The following is a 19,310-nucleotide window of genomic DNA, read 5'->3' on the forward strand; positions in this document are numbered from 1 at the left end:
GGTATTTTCCTTATGTGAGTAACTTTACAGATTCTTTTTTTTGTGTGTAGTTTTTCAACGCAGTTTTTAGAACCATGACATGCGTCATAATCTGCATCAAAATTATAAAACTCTTTTGCGACTCTGATCGATGGAGTATCAACATACATTATATATTACAATTACATTAAATCGTAACTTGTATTTATCTGAAACACGGTATGACCTGGGTAAGGGCCTCTAGCGTTGACAACATAAATTCCGGAAATACGATTACTTATTTGTGGTTACTTTAGGATCAAGTGTAAATTGCTGAGGAGTAATAACATAAACAATCGATGGCGTATATAGCGTAGTCCATGTTGTATTATCAGTCGATCACTCTAATCTTCAGTTGTATATGCGCCCGATATTAGCATCTAATTTAACTCGCAGTTGAAATTTCCAGATCCAACAGCTCCTGGGCTTTCTATTTTTTTTATCAAAAATATACTTATTTATCCGTTTGTAATCCACTCTGAATTTCCAGATATAGCACTGTTAAACGAAAAGCGTAATTTTGATCATTTTCAGGATATTCTGTTGACTCAGTTGTAACAAAACCCCATCGATTATCTATAGCATTGACGAGATGTGGTATATGACCAACGATATATTTAGCTCGTTTTGTGCTGCCAATAGCTTCAGCAGCACTATCCACGTACTGTTTATTTACAAGATCAGATGCAGCACCAGGTGCATACATAGAAGTTATCTTATTAGCAACCATATCGATTGCATCTGAAATTGTGCCTCCTGTTCTTTCAAGATAAGCATCATCTGCAGCAGTAATAGCTTGCACAACATGCAGTTTATTTGTTAGGTCAGAACCATCGACAGTTACATTCGTTTTTTTTAATGTTTTTTTTTAGCACGTCCATGTCTAGATTTCCCTGATAGGAGGATGAAATGGATCAAGCAAAATTAACCTGCTGCTGAATCTGTTACTTAAAGACATCTTCAACTACAATAAAGTATATGTCTACGCAATTAACCCAAAGCAGGACAAAGATGGTCTGCTAAACGAACACAACGAAAAACTAAAAAATGAACTACGATTTGGTGAGAATATTTTTTATATATCTCAAAACAACCTAAAGATCTTATTCCAGTTGCCGAGCTTGATTCGGATAACATACGAAATAGTTCAGATCACACTTTTAATTGTCGCGCAACAGAAACTATAATGCAGTTTATCTAGCACAGGTGTTCTATAACGTCGATCGATTTATCAGGCGAAACACGGGTTGTTTTATATTATTTGCTGGATTCGACAACGTTGATATACAAAATGTAGCACGAGAACAGTGGCGAGATGTATTAAAAGACAAATTTGCAGAACTTTATCATGAAGCAACTGGCCGGGAAATGCAATACTTTTTCTTGTTTAATAAGCTAGCACGAGATCGAAATCAAATGTTTAGATGTGGAATAGATACGTTATTAGATGGCTAGAGCAATCCAAAAAGTAATTTAGCAAATACTTTAAAAGTGGACACGAAACAAATAGAGGTTCTAAAGAAATTTGTTGCAACGAGAGCTACTTTTTTAGGAAGAAGTTAATCATGAACGACGCGGGCAACAAAAATCAGCAGAAGAAACTGTTATTCTTTTTAGGTCAGTGACTGAACCTGTACTTGGCAAACAACCTGATATTTCTGCGATATCACATGAAGATATCGAGAATTTAAAAGAAAAAGGATTACTTGGTAGATTTGGAGAAAAGCAAAAACATAGTTGCTGAACAAATTATTGAAAAAAATGGGTATGTGGTTGCACAACAAGCTAAGACATTACGATAGATTGGAAAAGTAAATCGAGTAGAAGAAGAAAGATTAAAGACAAAACGAGATAGATAAGTAGGAGAAATTGGACGCTAGAAAAGAACAAATTCAATTAAACAATATTGAAAAAGCAATAAGAACTACTGATGGTCATCTTATACATAGCGAAATTGGAGGTCAGGAAAATGATGTTTTCAAATCACTAAACGTATTACGGTAGGTAATATCAGAAAACTGGAAGATGCAAACTTTTACATCAATCTAGTTATTAAGAGGAATAACAATTTTGAATGAATATGAATACATTGATAACATCTATAATTCTAAAGAGTTTTTGGATGCTCATGGTCTGTTAAACATGCCTAAAAAGTATAATTGTTGAAATGTATATTGCCTTTCGGAAAAAAGTGTAACAATAAAATACAATGGATATACCAAATTACTTAAATTAGCGAAATCGTATAAGTCTGAACCTGTACCTGTAGCTGTACATTCAGGTTTTGGAATTAAAATCTTTAAAACTCAAACTGAAATAGTTGACCGATTGATACTGCTAATCTGCTAATCTCATCTAAAGAATCTGGAAATGTAAGCACATAAAGCGACAACGAAATGTTTGAAATTGTAGATAAACGGTTATCTCACATCCGACGAATATATTTTACATAGCGATGTTATCACAGTGAATTAATTTGCGGCGATTGGATTCGTTAACCCCAAAAGACTCCGAGTTTTACCTATCAGATAAATGAAAATGTTATCAATTACATTACTGCTTGATTCATCTCAAACTACGACGGACAGTGCAAACTTCTCTCTTATTTATAATCCACAAATCGAACTTGGCCCAGGGACGCAAGCGTCCCCGACGAAATATGAAAGAGGTTCAGTTTCGGCTACTTCTTGGAATGATATGTCCAACGTAAAACCTAACATAATAAACGATTTCACATTTCATTCGAGCCAGCCAGCCAGCTGGCTTGGTTTGGATTTCTGTAACTATACCACAAGGCCCTTACAGCGTTACTGATCTCAATATAGCAATAAAATCTCTGATTACAACTGGAGTTGGATTCGCGGCCGACAATTTTGACTTGCTCCAAACTATTACACGCTACCTGCAAGAATCACGTTGAAAAACAATTTTCTTGTTGATTTTAGTACGACCAACAACATTGGATCGTTGCTAGGATTAACTCGACAAAAGGGATGTTCTAGACCGCAAAGCGCTTCAATTTTATACAAGGACGAGTTATCAGTAGATATAACAAAGGTAAATACAATTTTAGTAGACTGATCGATTGACAGCGGACGTAATAGAGCTCGTGGCAGTCAAGGACGAACTATTTTTAGTTTTTCTCCTGATGTTCCGCCAGGTTCGCTAATGCAAGTAAAGCAACCGGTAATAATCTACCATTAGATAAACGTCGAAAATCAAATATCCTCAATAACAATGCCACTTATTGATCAATCAGGACGACAGCTCAATCTCAATGATGAAAATGTAACATATTATCTGCACTTGAGGTCGCAGTGAGCTCTGCTTACCAGGATACATTTTATCTTGCAGTTTTGTATGATAAGATGAAAGAACGAAATATTTATCGTAGAAAAATCGTAGGAGGTTTCTTCGAAATTATCTTCTCTAAAATAGTTGAAAGTATATCTGGAATAACTCACAAAATAGCACCTATCGCGTTAGATGCATAAAAACGTTTGAAAGAGGAGCTGCATCTGCAGCAGGTACAAATGTGGGAGAAAAGATTGCTGACAAAATCAAAGGATTTTTACTGTAAGATTACATTTATTGGATTTTAACTCAAAGATTACATGTATTAGATTTTTACTCAAAGATTACATTTATTGGATTTTTCTCTAAGATTATATTCATTGGATTTTAACAACAAGATTATATTTATTGGAGTTTTAGTCCAAGATTACATTTATTGGATTTTTACTCCAAGATTATCTTTATTGGAATTTGCTCCAAGATTAAATTTGTTGGATGTTTGCTCTAAGATTACATTTATAAGGAGTTTTACTCCAAGAATACATTTATTGGGATTTTACTCTAAAATTACATTTATTCGATTATACTCCATGATCATATCTACACGATTATACTCCAAGATTACATCTACAGGATTTTATTCGAAGATTACATTTATTCGATTTTTATTCCAAGATTACATTCATTGAATATTTACTCCATGATTAGATTTACAGAATAATTACTCCAAGACTACATTTGTTAGATTTTTACTAAATGGTTACATTTTTCAGGATTTTTCCCCAAGATTATATTTATTGGATTTTTACTCCAAGATTACATTTATTGGATTTTTACTCCAATATTACATTTATTGGATTTTTACTCCAAGATTACATTTATTGGACTTTTACTCCAAGATTACATTTGTCGAAGTTTTACTCCAAGATTGCATTATTTGGATTTTACTCCAAGAATACATTTTTGGACTATACCCGATGATTACATTTATTAGAGTTTACTCCAAGATTACATTTATTGGATTTTTACACCGATATAACATTTATTTGACTTTTACTAGATGGTTACATTTTTCTGGAGTTTTCCCCAAGATTACATTTATTGGATCTTTACTCCAAGATTACATTTATTGAAATGTTACTCCAAGATTACATTTATTGGACTTTTACTCCAAGATTACAGTTATTGGAATTTTACTCCAAGATTACATTTATTGGACTTTACTCCAAGATTACATTTTTTGGACTATACCCATGATTACATCTATTGGAGTTTACTCCAAATTACATCTTATTGATTTTATTCCAAGATTACAGTTAAAGGATTATGTTCCATGATTACGTCTGCAAGATTTTACTCAATGATCACTTCTATTCAAATTTACTCCAAGATTTCATCTACTGTATTTTACTCCATCGTTACATCTGTTGGATTTTACTCCATAATTACTACTACTGGATTTCGCTCCAATGATTACATCTACTGCATTTTACTCCAAGATTGCATCTACTGGATTTTCTTCCGAGATTACATCTACTGGACTTAGTACATGATTACCTCTACAGTATTTTACTCCAAGATTACATTTATTGGAATTTTACTCTAAGATTACATTTATTGGAATCAACTCTAAGATTACAGTTATTGGAGTTTTACTCCAAGATTACATGTATTGGATTTTTACTCAAAGATTACATTTATTGGACTTTAATTCCAACATAACATTTATGAGTATGACTCCAAAATTACATTTATTGGATTTTCACTCCAAGATTACATTTATTTGATTTTTCTCCAAGATTACATTTATTGCATTTTTGCACAAAGATTATATTTATTGGAATTTTACTCCAAGATTACATTTATTTGATTTTTTCCCCACGATTACATATATTGGATATTACTAAAAGATTACTTCTACTGGAGGTTACTCTAAGATGATATCTACTGGATTTTCTCCAGTAGCACAATTATTGGATTATATTCCTTGATTACATCTACTGGAATTTTTCTCCAACATTTCATTTATTGGATTCTTCTTCCAAAGTTTATTACATATAAAAGTTGTTCCGTAAATTCGACTTATGAATTTAACTCGCGCTTTTACAGATTTTGCTGTAATGGTGTGTACTTTCCTTAAAAAGAAAGACGCACAAAATAATTTTCAAAATAGACCGGTATATCATGGACAGCAAGAGTATGTTTATAGATAGGATGAACTATCAATACAAACCAGGGAAGCACACATTTTTGACAAATTCATAGAGACTGTTGACATTGGTATATCATGCACAACGATGACATGTTTACAGACAGTATGAACTATCAATACAAACAAGGGACGCATACATTTGTGACAAAATCATGGAGACTGTTGACACTGATACATCAAAGACAACTAGGATACGTTTACAAACAGGATGAACTATCAATACAATCTAGGGACGCACACAATTTTGAGAAAATCAATGATATTGTTGATATTGGTACATCATGGACAATGAGGACATGTTTGCACGTATAGTCTGAACTATCAATACATATTAAGAACGCGCGTAGCTGTTGTCAAAAGATGGACACAAAGGATAGAAATGATAGATCACACACAACTGGGACTCGCATTTACAAAAGGAAAGTGAATAAACACAACTGAGAGGGTTATGGTTCGTTTCTTAATCTTGGACGGTTCCTTGACCCTTTCCAGAAGCATCGGATGACCGCATTATGATTATCTGTTGTCTAGGTAATACAATAAATGACAATGGTTCCGTTGACATACATGTAATATATAAATAAACTCATGTATCAAAACGTCTTATGTGATATTTCTGGGTAAGTTATTAAATTGACACTATCAAGCTTTTCCACAGAATATTAAACCATCATATCCTACATTTTGGATTGTATTACATTTTATAATATCTGTTAAACATGAACTTTGATTGTTCAAATCTACCTGATTATTGAATGCACATATTTACAATACATTGCAATATAACGATACAATACATTACATTGGAATGCAATGCAATGGAATCCAATACAATACAATACAATATAACGCAATGCAATACAGTGCAGTGTAATGCAATGCAATACAAAACAATACAATGTAATGCAATACAATGAAATAATGCAATGCAATGCAACGCAACGCAATGCAAAGCAATGCAATACAATACAATTATTTAGTATTGTCAGGATACAGGCCCATAATAAAAATAAAACAGCATAATATAACCTTGGAACAGAGCGTACACAAACAAACAATAATGTAACGAATTATATGCATTAGACATATGAAATGTTCTCCTGTTATGCAGGCAAGAGAGAGAACATTATCCACACTAGTCAAAGTAATATCGCAAACAACATATTAAGCAAATACGCGAAATATCAGTTTATTACGTCATTTTTGATGCAATTACTTGTCTCGGAGATCTTTGTATAATTTCTTATGGAATTACTTTTCTCTGAGAACCTCATACAATAGTGATGATCTGCTTGTGTAATCTTAAACAATTCTTTTCAGATCTTGCATGCATTGCTTTAGTAGAATGAATCATCAATGAATAAGGAGACAACAGCTATACTATGAACCCTCTCTGTCGAATGCCCTACTTAAGAAGAAACATAGTCTGTTAAATCTTTAAAAAATTAAGACATGATTTCAAAGTAACACTCAGTGATTTAAACATTTACATGAATTTGCCTTTAATTTCTTTCATTGATAATTGATAACGTGACCCAAATTTTATATCATGTATGGCATGATGAGCTTTTAAGCCTCTGCTCCAAAATATGCCACCCTTATTTTACAAATTCTACTGTACTGTGATTAAAATAGCTTTTTGCGAAAACATGCTTGCGACTAATAAATAATAATATCATTTGACCACATACTTAATCTGATATTCAACACTTTTGTAAGACGTTTACACTATGCATGTGTTAGCCAAATGCCTATATTTTTAAGGATCTTTATCCGATGTCTTCCTTATATTATGGACAAACTATGTGTCTGTCCCATTCATTTGGAAATATACCAGTCAAGCATTCTGTGAAACATAATGAGTAAAAAGGGTGAAATAACTCAATTACCAGTCTGCTAGATTTCTTTGATGCAATGCTTTTAATTAGATGTACACTATCTTCTTTGTAATCGATTCGTTCAAACTTTCGCAATAATTAGGATTAATTTTAATTTTTATTTCTGCATCTCCGCTTGCAGTAGCTCCAGCAAGTATATTTCTAAATTATTGGGATTTAGTAATATCATCAGGATTTTTTGTTACGTTAATACATGTTTTAAGATGTCTTTCTCGCTGCTTTGGAATGAATCTTCTGCCTAACTACGGTTTACATCTTTTCACTAATTGTCTGAACTATCATGTGAACAAAAGAAGGTATTAATAGTGTATAAAAAGAGACTGTAAACAACTGTTCATTTCTGGTAATTGGGTCATATTTATACAAACAGTATGACCAATTAAAACTAACCGTAAATACGCAGCCAGAAAATTATAATACAATTGGATGGCATTGCTAAAGCTCTATATAAAAATAAAGTAAAAAAAAAACCTGCTGGAAATGTTTGAACTTATAAAATAATTTTATTTCTGTGTGAAACAAAGAAGAAAATATCCATGCCATATGTTAAAAGTACTGTGACAGTAGAAAGAGTAAGACGAACAAACAACTGGTTCGTTTAAGTGATTTTTTTTTAAAAGAAAAAATTCTTTCTATTACTTGATAATTTTCTTTATGTATTAAAACCTCATTTCAACATTAAAATATTGAAAATTTCAATTTTAAAAATCATTAGAAACCTAACTCTTTCTTATTCATATATGATATTATCGCAACTATTTTAGAATCTCATAAACATTTTCCAACATATAAAATGTATTTTCTATTAATGACACGTGTATATGATGTTCTCTGGCATTCCAGGTAAAAGTAAACGTACAAAGAGTCACAATAGTTTGGTAAATACAACATATAAGGAAATATGAATGTTTGATATGGGAAAATTGTCGTCGGATTAAGAACCGGAATAAATATTCCGAAATAAAGCTAAAATTTACCAGCGAACGCGTATGTTTTCATAAATGTTAGACAGAGCGCTCATTTTTGCATTTTTATAGCTTCTGTTTCTGCGAGAATTTACAATAAATTGTCATTTTTCAGCCCACTGAGAGAAGGTTAGTTTTATGTTTACTCCAATATATTTGTACGAAAGAACATAAAATGCTGCTCTTGAATTTAATATTAAACTATTTTCAATTCATCGATATATAACGAATGCTTCAAAGGTAGCATACCACTGATCGAATTCGGATACGCTGCTTACTTGACCTCAGTTGAACTCTTGGCCCAAGTTTTATTGTGCGAGTGAATATTCTGTTTAAAGTATTAACAACCATCTTAAAACCGATGTTGTTGATATTTTGTAAAACAAAATTATAGCTAAACAAGATTACTGATACAAATATGAAATGCTGACAATAATCAGTCAAGTAAGGTAAAGACGACTTCTATGTGAGCGGACAAATATGATGTCGATGATGAAATATGACGTCATTGTAGTACGCTGATAATCAAGGAAAAATGCTGTCACAAGAGAAATCAGAACATTCATGTAATCATTGAACATGTTATGTCAAAGTTTGTATTTTCCATTTCGAAATCAATGCCAAGGCCTGAAAAGTATAATCCAAATAGGAGGGTTTCTGTGAAATCGTCTGTGGCCAAGGAGATGGCTCTGCAGTCCTAGCCTTGACTTGCACAGTCGATGACAGATGGGACATTTTAAATCAGCTGTAGTTATAGGACGAAACTGACCTGAGGCGACGCTCCCAGGCTGCATCGATCTGGCTCCGACGTTCATTTACAAGGCCAATTGAAGCTTTGCGGGTGAGGAGGGAACGTCACTGGCTTCGGTCCTGTGCTGTTCTTTCAAGCTCCGATGTTTTTTAGACGGCAACACTTTAGGCTGTCTTTCAAGGTGTGTCTGTAGCGCTTATGTGTCGCCCTTCATTTCTCTGGCCATGTGCCATTTCCCCAAAGAAGATAAATTTCAGCTTGCGGGCACCATCTATGATATGGACTAACAAGCGAAGTTGGGCCTTGAGCAGCATTGCTTCAGTGATTATTGTCTTGGCTTTATCCATGATTTCGAGGTTGCTAACCTTATCTTGCAATTTAATCCTAATGATAGAGTGGACGTCTTCTAGCATCGGTTCTTGTTCCCAGATGGTCTGGAATATATTACGGAAAACGCATATTATAGCGGGCCATGCTGCTTTGTAAACATCCACTGGGGTTCCTTCCATTTTTGTAGCTCTGTCCAAGCTCATCTAGTAGGTGGCCTTCTTGATTTCTTCACCTGATGATGGAAGGTCGAGTTCCTCCTGGAATACCTATTGGGAGATATGTTTGAGAGCAGTGGGGTTGACAGAGGATGGCATGTTTAGTAGCCCACTGAAGTGCTCAGCCCAGTGATTTCGGAATTGTTCCTGATCTTTGTTCAGCATCGATCCATCTGCCGAGAGGAAAGGGTTGGATACTGTTCTTGAAGGGTTGTAGACAGGTTTCAATGAACTGTAAAACTGAACAGAGTTCTGAGTATCGGTGTAGTCTTGTTCTTTCTCAACCTTCTCGTCCCACCATTTTCTTTCATCTCGTGCAGTTCTTTCTCGGCCCGTCACTGTATATGTTTGATCTTGTCTGCCTTGGAGGTGCAACATGGGGCGTTTTGCCAATCCACAATATACATGTTCTTATCCATAACACTGGTCAACAGTGAAATCATTACTGACTTGAAAAGGCCCTAATCTGTAGTATTTTGGTGTGCCGAACACGAATATAACCGTCAAAAATTTGTATTGGCTCTCGTTTTGAAGATATTCATATACCTCATATTCTATGTTTCACTGTGTAAATTTCTCCAGTAGGACTGCAGCAACATCCGGAATAATGATGTAACATTGCATAATACCATCATGCTCACATCATCCACAGTTGATTGCATCATTTTCTGATGCAATGCAATACTAATGCCATGCGGCTGCTGAAGTAAGTTGACGTCAGCAGTGTACTATACATGTGTAGGCCTATTATACTAATGCCAGGCGGCTGCTGAAGCTGACGTAAGCAGTGTACTATATAAAGCCCAATCAGATAGGTTCAGCATTTAAAATATTTTAGACGTTGTGCGAGACAGTTCAAGCTACTGTTACATAAAACTTATTATTTTATCCATTTACGTACAATAAAGAACAGTAATGCCTCGAAAGTGTGTTAATACCGCGGATAATTTTTGCGGGGAAGTGACATTTGCCAACCAGAAGAAAAGTATCAATTCTCAAGTGAAGAAGGCATATCATCTTTACTTCGGATGCAAGGTTGGTGACCAAGACAAGCCTTGGGCTCCGCATATATGCTGTGCTACATGTACAACACAGCTTTCACAGTGGTTGAATTGCAAAAGGTCATCAATGCCGTTTGCAGTCCCAATGGTGTGGAGAGAGCCAAGCAACCACCTAAATGACTGTTACTTCTGCTTGGTTCCTCCTCTTTCCGGCGGAATAACGAAGCGAAAGAAGTCGAGAATAGTCTACCCAAACATTCCGTCTGCATTGAGACCAGTTCCACATGGTGAGGGACTTCCTATTCCAGAACCTCCAGCAGAATATTCTCTTGATTCATCTGACGAAGACAAAGGTGAGTCGACCTGTTCTTCTCCTGGTCCATCAGCATGCAGTGATCCAGATTTTCACTGTGGTGCATCATCAACCCCACACAGAATAACACAGGAAGAACTAAATGACCTGATTCGTGATTTGGACTTATCAAAGAACAAGGCAGAATTGCTAGGATCAAGACTCCAACAATGGAATCTTCTAGAAGAAGATGTCACAATTACTGCATATCGAAAGCGAAACCAGCAATTGGAGCCTTTCTTCAGAAAGGAAAATAATCTGATATTCTGTTCCGATATTGAGGGCCTCATGAATGCTTTAAAAATCACTCATGACCCACAAGAATGGAGACTATTTGTGGACTCTTCGAAACTGAGTCTCAAGGCTGTGCTTTTGCACAATGGAAACATTCTTCCATCTATTCCAGTAGCGTATGCTGTCCACATGAAAGAGACATACGATAACTTAAGGCAGCTACTGAATTCCATTGAGTATAACAAGTACAGCTGGCACCTCTGTGGTGATTTGAAGGTAGTTGCCCTTTTAATGGGACTGCAGCAAGGATATACAAAATACATGTGTTTCTTATGCGAGTGGGATAGCCGAGCAAGGGAAATGCACTACATGAGGAAGGAATGGACTCACAGGCAGAATGTAGCCATTGGAGAGAAGAATATCCAACACCCAGCTCTGGTTGAGGCTCAGAAAATCTTGCTACCACCCCTTCACATCAAACTAGGTTTGATGAAGAACTTCGTGAAAGCCATTGACCGGACTTTGCCAGCATTCCGATACCTGCATGAAAAATTCCCTCGACTCAGCGAAGCAAAGATTAAAGAGGGAGTTTTTGTGGGTCCTCAGATTCGAGAGCTTTTCAAAGATGACCGGTTCAACAACTTGCTGGAAGGTGACGCGAAACAAGCATGGAATGCTTTTCGCCTAGTTTCTACAAACTTCCTCGGAAATGTTAGGGCAGAAAACTATAAGGAACTAGTAGAAGACATGTTGATGAAGTATAAGAAACTTGGCTGCAATATGTCTCTAAAGATTCACTTCCTTCATTCCCATTTGGATTTCTTTCCTAGCAACTGTGGTATTGTTAGTGATGAACACGGCGAACGTTTTCATCAAGATATCGCAACAATGGAACAAAGATACCAGGGAAAATGGTCGAATACAATGCTGGCTGACTACTGCTGGACACTCCTCAGAGATGCTCCCGAACAGCTGTACAAGAGACAGGCGAAGAAATCTAAGATGTAGTCAATGACTTGATTTTTTATAGGTAGGCTATTACAGTTGACCTTTTACTATTGGAATGCATTTCGTTATGTAAACATTAATTTCTTGCAGATTACAAAAAAACTAGAGCCAATTTTGCAATTTGACTGTCATATTCGTGTTCAGCACATAAAAATTGATAAGAATTGACTAATTTTATTTCAGTAACATGACTTTTGTAAAAATTTGTTGTCCAGTGTAATTAGTCGAGTGATATGCTCGTTGTTTTCATCAGTTCAGTCCTGATGCACGCATGTCTTCTGTCTCATAATGATCTTTGCTGTTTCTGTGACGCCGTTCCTAAATTGACACCACTTCTCAGAGCTGACATAAGCCACTGGTACTTTGGTCATGATAATGACGTCCTGCATGTGACTCTGTCTTACAATAACGTTGTCTACCAGATGACACCATTTGGACCTTGGAGACATCGAAATTGTTTTGTACTTGTCGCTTGCAGGAATATAGAGTTGTTGCTGACGTACAGCATGTTTTCAGCACATTTGCTCAGGAGGAGCAAGCTATTGTTGTTCAGCTTCCCCACTCCGTGTGAGCCAAGCATTCCCTTTCAGATTTTGTTAACTTTCCCAACTCTCTGGAGTTGAAGTCTCTAAAGATAATCAGTTTGTCCCTGGTCCTTGCTGTTTTAATAAGTTGGTCTAAGTCCTCATAGAACTGGTTCTTTGTTTCTTCAGGGCTAGAGAGGGTAGGAGCGTCGTTGCTAATAATGTGTACAAGACTTGTATAGAGGGAAGCGCAGCTTCTTGAGGAGCTCATTACATGCCAATTGGAAAGGTGAGAATGTCCTTCATCAGACTATGTCTTATAGCAAGACCGTGCAACCTTGTCTCAGTTCCAACTTTTCACTTTAAGACAAAAGTGCATTCTCCTCGACTTCATTCAGAATACTCTCTCCTGTGAGCATTTTTCACTTATTGGATCAAAATCTATGAGATGGCGAGCAAGGAACTGTCATTCTTATGGTGGCGTCCTTTCCCCAAAAAGTCCGGACGTTCCAGATTAAGAGAACGAAGCATTTGTTTTCCTCTTTGCATTGTTTCGACCGCCTTTGGGATGATATGCTAGTCACAGCAAGCTGGTCAGATGCTATAAGACAGGCAGTGTTTAAGTAACCTTTTCAGCCCTGAGTAAAAAGACGAGCGACCATCGGTCCAATTGTCGCGTGCGTGCAGAATGTTGACTACGACTACCAGCAGTTATCTCCACCCATCGCTTCGTCACGCCCACTGGAACAACAAATCTGTGTGTAAAAAATATTTAGGTGCGAAAGTCGTTGCATAGGGGCTGTCCTACTCCCACGGCCTCAGAAACATGGGTCCAGTAGCACGATAAAGTGCCATGGCTGGATACCTCCCTGGCTGTAGTGGATGACCAGTACGTCCTATGTGCATTGTCATGTCCTGCCCTCTTCTCACGACGTTGCACAGTCGCCTTTCCGGCCGATGAATCTTCCTGGTGATCTCATCTACCCAATCCGCCCGAACTGTCTTTCCATGCTCAGGTAAGCGAGGCCCTAGCTCAGTGAGAGTTGAAGACTCACCAGCTACACCTGGTTTGGTCCACCCGTCGACGAGGTTTGCCACTGTCGCATGCCTGCAGTTGCTTGGATCCACAGGTGAGAGCTTGGTGATAGGTGAGGACCAAAACGGGCAAACTACCCCGAGGAAGAATTGCTGTCAGAGGTGCTACTTTTCCCTGGCAACCATACATTCCTGAATTAGATTAATCCTTTTCAAAGTCATAAAGATCAGAAGCTATCGGATATCTTCAGGGAGAGAGTTCCAAAGACAAATCGGAAAGCTGAGAAAGGACGTACGAAGAACAACAGCACAACCGAAGTCTGGTAGAGACTTGGGTGATGCGTCGTGAGTTACGTAGACGATAATGAGATGAATCTTACGAGGGCATTTTCGATGGACTAAGGGCCGCACCACCTTTGTTATCCCTCATGACACCTTGTTAAGCCAATCATTTTGCGTGCCACAGAAGCGTCTTCACGGGACGTATGAGATCGCGGCAGCGTGTTTAAGACCCCTGTTTTAGATAGATACCTCGGTATTTATAGTAAAAAACAATATGCATAATCTCTTTTTCCTTCTTTGTGCTAGGGTTTACCAACCAGTTTCTGCGTAAATTAAGCTCCCTAGAGCAATAAATGGGTGCAGCTTCCAACTGAATTTTTTCCTCTAATCTGTCTGAATCATCCATAGAGCAAATTTTCCAAACTTGAAACATATTCCAAAGTTGACATATGCATAGTATATATAGCTGATATTTTGATGGTTCTGTAGTCCGATGGAAAACTGTCTAGAATTGGTTGGATTTTTAGCTTTCAAACCATGACAGAAATTTACATCCAATGACATATTTTGAAACTTATAACATAACCAGTGAAACCACACCCTATACATATCTTTAGTGATGTCAAGGAACGTTAATTTACTTCACGAGTTGTTGAACGTCTTGGAAGAAATATATTAGTATCAAATCATTTTCATGCACAAGAACTTTTATATATGTCTGAATAGATTATTTTAAGATAAAAAAAATACCTTATACAAGCATAATATAAATTGGTAAATAATTAGACGACAGCGTTTTCTCTCCTTTCTTGTAAATCGGCATAACATGAGCTTTTTGCTATTACTGGGCGGGGAACATAATGGTTTCAAGGGATGTATTGGTTAATTTTTGGAAGGGCACGAATATTTCTTTAAATATGAAACAAAAAGATGTGTGACATTCAAGAAATATTTTTTTTGTCTAGGATATAAAGTTACACTATAAAAAAGAACTTATAGTATTTCAAATTAAATCATAGAATTAATAACACGATAATCTTGAGTATTATTCCAAATAATTTCCTCCGCTAACGGTGTTGATGTGTCTGTATTAGCCTGTCGTCTCTAATGTATTACCGTCCCAATGATCTGAATTGTAATGATGTGCCAACGGTCTTATGTTGAATCACAGTAATAGAATCCAAGGTTTCCTTCTTTGAAATCACTATATTTCCCAGCTAATATATCTTTTCCAAAAATAATATAGAGCACTTTGTATCTCCAGAGAATAATAAATAATTTCACATAATCAAAATCCGAATACAATATAAATTATTTCTGCCCAGGTTTTATTGCAGGAATAACGAATTTTTCCCGTAAAGAAGATTATATAAAAACTAAGACACAAAAGGAGTACCCGGACGAGGGCCAAAAGTTCATTTCTAGGAAACTCTAAGTTATAATTAGAAGGTCTGCTACTAAAATTATAATTAAGATGATGGTGTACTTGACTCAGACTAAGATAAATATGTTGACTTCTATTGATAATATTCATAATATTAATCCCACTTTCAAATATAATAATATTAGCTATGTTTTAGTTGCTTACCGATTATAAAAAGAATTAATGATTTTGGTCAGGTAAACCATGATCTTAATTTTACAAAAGGTCAGCTATAAGATACACTTTTGCATAACCAACATCATATAATGAATAAAAAATCTAACAAACAATGCAAATTAAATATACATAACACTAGTTATTACATTTACAATTTCAAGTCTGCGTATAATGATGTCAGAAATAATGGTTTGAGTTGTGTGATAACTATTTAGCATTATTTATTATTTCTTGTACAGTTAGGTTTTAAAATACTGCTTCATGGTGCGAAAGCAACAGTCCCTTTAGACCAATAATGCCTTCCAAATATATGTGCCGATATTGCTAAGAAAAGACATCTATGAATCAGGCAACAACGCGGAATGGGTTTCGTAACTGTGAAATATGGTGTCACGGAATATGGCAACCATATAATTTGGCATGCCTTAAGAACAGTTTGCTTAATTAACTTCGCAGATGCATATAGCGTTGCCTAGGCTGGTTCATGTGTGTGTGTGTGTGTGTGTGTGTGTGACTGAATGCATCTTGTCGTTGTTCCCTCGCGGAAAGATATCCGTATATCGCGGTGTGTACGGGTACTTTACCCCTGGTTGTGTGCATTTGTGTTTGCTTGTATTTATGGGAGGCTTATTGTTCTGTGAGAGACATAGTGATCGCATGGATCTTGTCAGGGAGTGTCAACACTATTACTTCCAACTCCAATTGTGAGATTATATAGTACCTATATGATTTGGAAGTAAATTGCAAGCAAGTATACAGACCCATGTTTTATCGTCGGATCTACATTGAGTAGCTAAATCATGATCAGTCGAATTCACAGCGTTTTCGGTTATACATTGTACTCTATGTTAGAGTGTTGATTATATTAAAAGCACTTAAAAGAAAACGAATCAGCGTGAAATTTATGTACAACAGTACATTTGTAGCTCCGTAGGCGAGAGCGTATTGAAAAACAACTTAGAATAACTGATATAACATTCGATCTGATTTATTGTATTTTGTTTTCGGAAAAGAAATACAAAGATATGCCAGAAACGACTGAAAATTCGGAATTAGACATTTTAAATGGAGGTGAGTCTATTAACAAAGCCAAAAGTGACGAGGAGTTTACGGAGAATAACGATAGAGGAACGTGGAGAAAACATGTCGAGTTCATTTTGTCCCTCGTAGGATATACGGTGGGAATCGGGAGTGTCTGGAGATTTCCGACAACGTGCATGAGGAATGGCGGAGGGGCTTTCTTGATTCCATATTTGTTTTTCCTCGTCTTGTGTGGGGGACCTCTATACTACATGGAGATATGTCTGGGGCAATTTACCGGCAAAAGTGCAATAGGTGCCTTTGAACTCTGCAACATATTTCGAGGTAGGTTCCACAGCTCATAATATATATGCATGCTTCATGTTTATACATTTTGAATCCTCCCCTCTTTCCGTCTGTCTTTGGCAATATGGAAAATAAAAGTGATGCTACTTTCTATTAAAATAAAATGGTAAAATAATAAAATGATTTTGCATTAACATAGTAATTCTAATGTATCGATTTAAAATGCGATCTTTGATAGATTTTAAACTTTTTATCAAAATTAACCCCAGATCTCTTACCCAGTTAGAATACATTTATTGAATGAGACATAAAGAATGTAGGTGTTTAACAAACACAGATAGAACGACCCTAACAAAACTGTTTTGACTCGGGGTGTTGCGATTAAAAAAGCTTCAGGAGCGACTTAAATGACAATAAAGTGGTATAGAAAGTGAAAGATTGAGCACACTCAGTAATGCTTTCTACGATTTAACTATTATCACACTAGGGCTTTTAGATTTTGATAGCTGGGATAGATAAATAAGTTCTATAACCCGTCGTTTGACTAATTTTACCTTGATCATCACACGTGATCGCGTGCGCAGTGAGCAGTGAACAATTAAAATATCTTCACTCCAACAGCAAGCAAACCCGGTCACATTTACAGGGTTGCATCTAGGACGCACGACGGTACAAATCCCCCTCCTATTTAAGATTTCGCGCAAGATATTTAATCATATGCAAGTAAAATCGCGCAATGAATAAGAATTGTGTGCATTTTTTGTGAAGAATGTGTTATTTTTTTAATTTCTGGTGTAAAATTCACGGTTGTCATTCTCGTCGAATATGTTGTGCTTGTATAATTGTCAATACGTCACTTATTTTTGTGTGTCATCTGCTCAATTCTGATTGATTAATAAGAAAGGTCAGAAGAGCACGTATGATACAGAGGCTGGCTTGGCGGGACAACGTGTTAAGGGGCGAAATCAGTTAAAACTCGGACACATTTACATTATTTTAGCAGTAACGCTTCTAATAACAGACACGGGGCAGAAGTTTCTGTCAATAGGCACAATGCCAGCGAACAAACACTTCCTCAGGCTAATTCCGTATCGGACGATGCTAGTAATGATGTGCTTAAAGATGGCGGCGGTGAAACTAAGGGTCCATCTAAGTACTCTTTCAATTCAGACTGGAAACAAAATCGACCATGGCTGGAAATGAATGAAAAAATGAGATGCTTTGCAGATGATGTGTAAAAACTGGCAACAAAATTCTTTCACACTTGGAAATGCTAATTTCAGGACATCAACCCTTGACAGACATATTGAATTACTAGCTTACAAACAGGCTATTTAGGATTTGAAACTAAGTGAAAATCTTAAAACTACATGCATGACAGCTGTCAGCAAGAAATCTGAATCAATTATTCATGCTATGTCAGTTGCTTATTACTTGGCGAAGGAGAGTATTGCTTCTCTAAAATATGGCTCACTTGGATTTGTTTGACTTTCTGGGTGTTGCTGGGAACATGAGAATAGGTGGAAGCGCAACATATTCGTCAAGGGCTTCTGTAGAGGAAATTCAGGTGTTCTTTTATTTACATTTTTCCGATTGAAAATTAGATCAGTGCATACCTTGAGGGATCCCTGTGTTACTAAGAAAAGCACCTAGCATCGTGATCGGCCAATGAAATTGCATTCGGTAGCTTGTCGTCATAACTTCCTGTCAACGTTTAATGGTGGGTAACGTTTTTCATTTTTAATCCATCTGCACTATTGGTGCCTGTTTCTTTTTTCATGATATTCTTTCCTGTCTAGACATGTCACATTTCAGTATCATTGTAACGAGCTTTTCTGTGTTTTAAATGATGATACAGTCGCTGTTGTTTGAATATTTTCCTGAGTATGTAAGGACTTTCTGTCAACATCGTGATACAGTACAGTAGTCAGCCAATCCCAACGCTTGAAACTTATATAATGCTTTAGTAAATAAGTTATTATTACTATTTGCTGTGATGATCATTACAGCAAACGACATTGACCCTGATCTGCTTATTTCAGCACTATGCATAAGTAGGGATCCATCAAAGATGTATATAATACCAACATTTTTTGTTTTTAAAATCGTCGTATACATACAGGCATAACCACTTCCTTCATTACTATAACTGAATGACTTTAATTAACAGAGAGAGAGAGAGAGAGAGAGAGAGAGAGAGAGAGAGACTGTAGTGCCATATTATTTTAGCATTTAAACACCTTGACGGGATTTCTTCAAACGACC

General features: G+C 36.3%; 1 protein-coding gene across 3 annotated transcripts in view; it reads left to right on the plus strand.

The window, feature by feature from the left end:
- Positions 1-524: 524 nt before the first annotated feature.
- LOC149802655 (sodium- and chloride-dependent glycine transporter 1-like) overlaps positions 525-19,310 on the plus strand; it is a 56,831-nt gene continuing 38,045 nt past the window's right edge. The window contains exons 1-2 of one of the 3 annotated variants that reach the window (XM_089952017.1): positions 525-1,080; positions 16,733-17,084. In XM_089952017.1, coding sequence (XP_089808143.1) covers positions 1,066-1,080; positions 16,733-17,084 — 367 coding nt within the window. In that variant the 5' untranslated portion in view covers positions 525-1,065. The remainder of the gene's footprint in view (positions 1,081-16,732; positions 17,085-19,310) is intronic. The other 2 variants (XM_089952018.1, XM_089952015.1) reach the window with 2 other exon arrangements.

The sequence above is a fragment of the Sinohyriopsis cumingii genome, chromosome 3 (assembly GCF_028554795.1).
Source record: "Sinohyriopsis cumingii isolate HCF-2022 chromosome 3, ASM2855479v2, whole genome shotgun sequence".
Lineage (NCBI taxonomy): Eukaryota > Metazoa > Mollusca > Bivalvia > Unionida > Unionidae > Sinohyriopsis > Sinohyriopsis cumingii.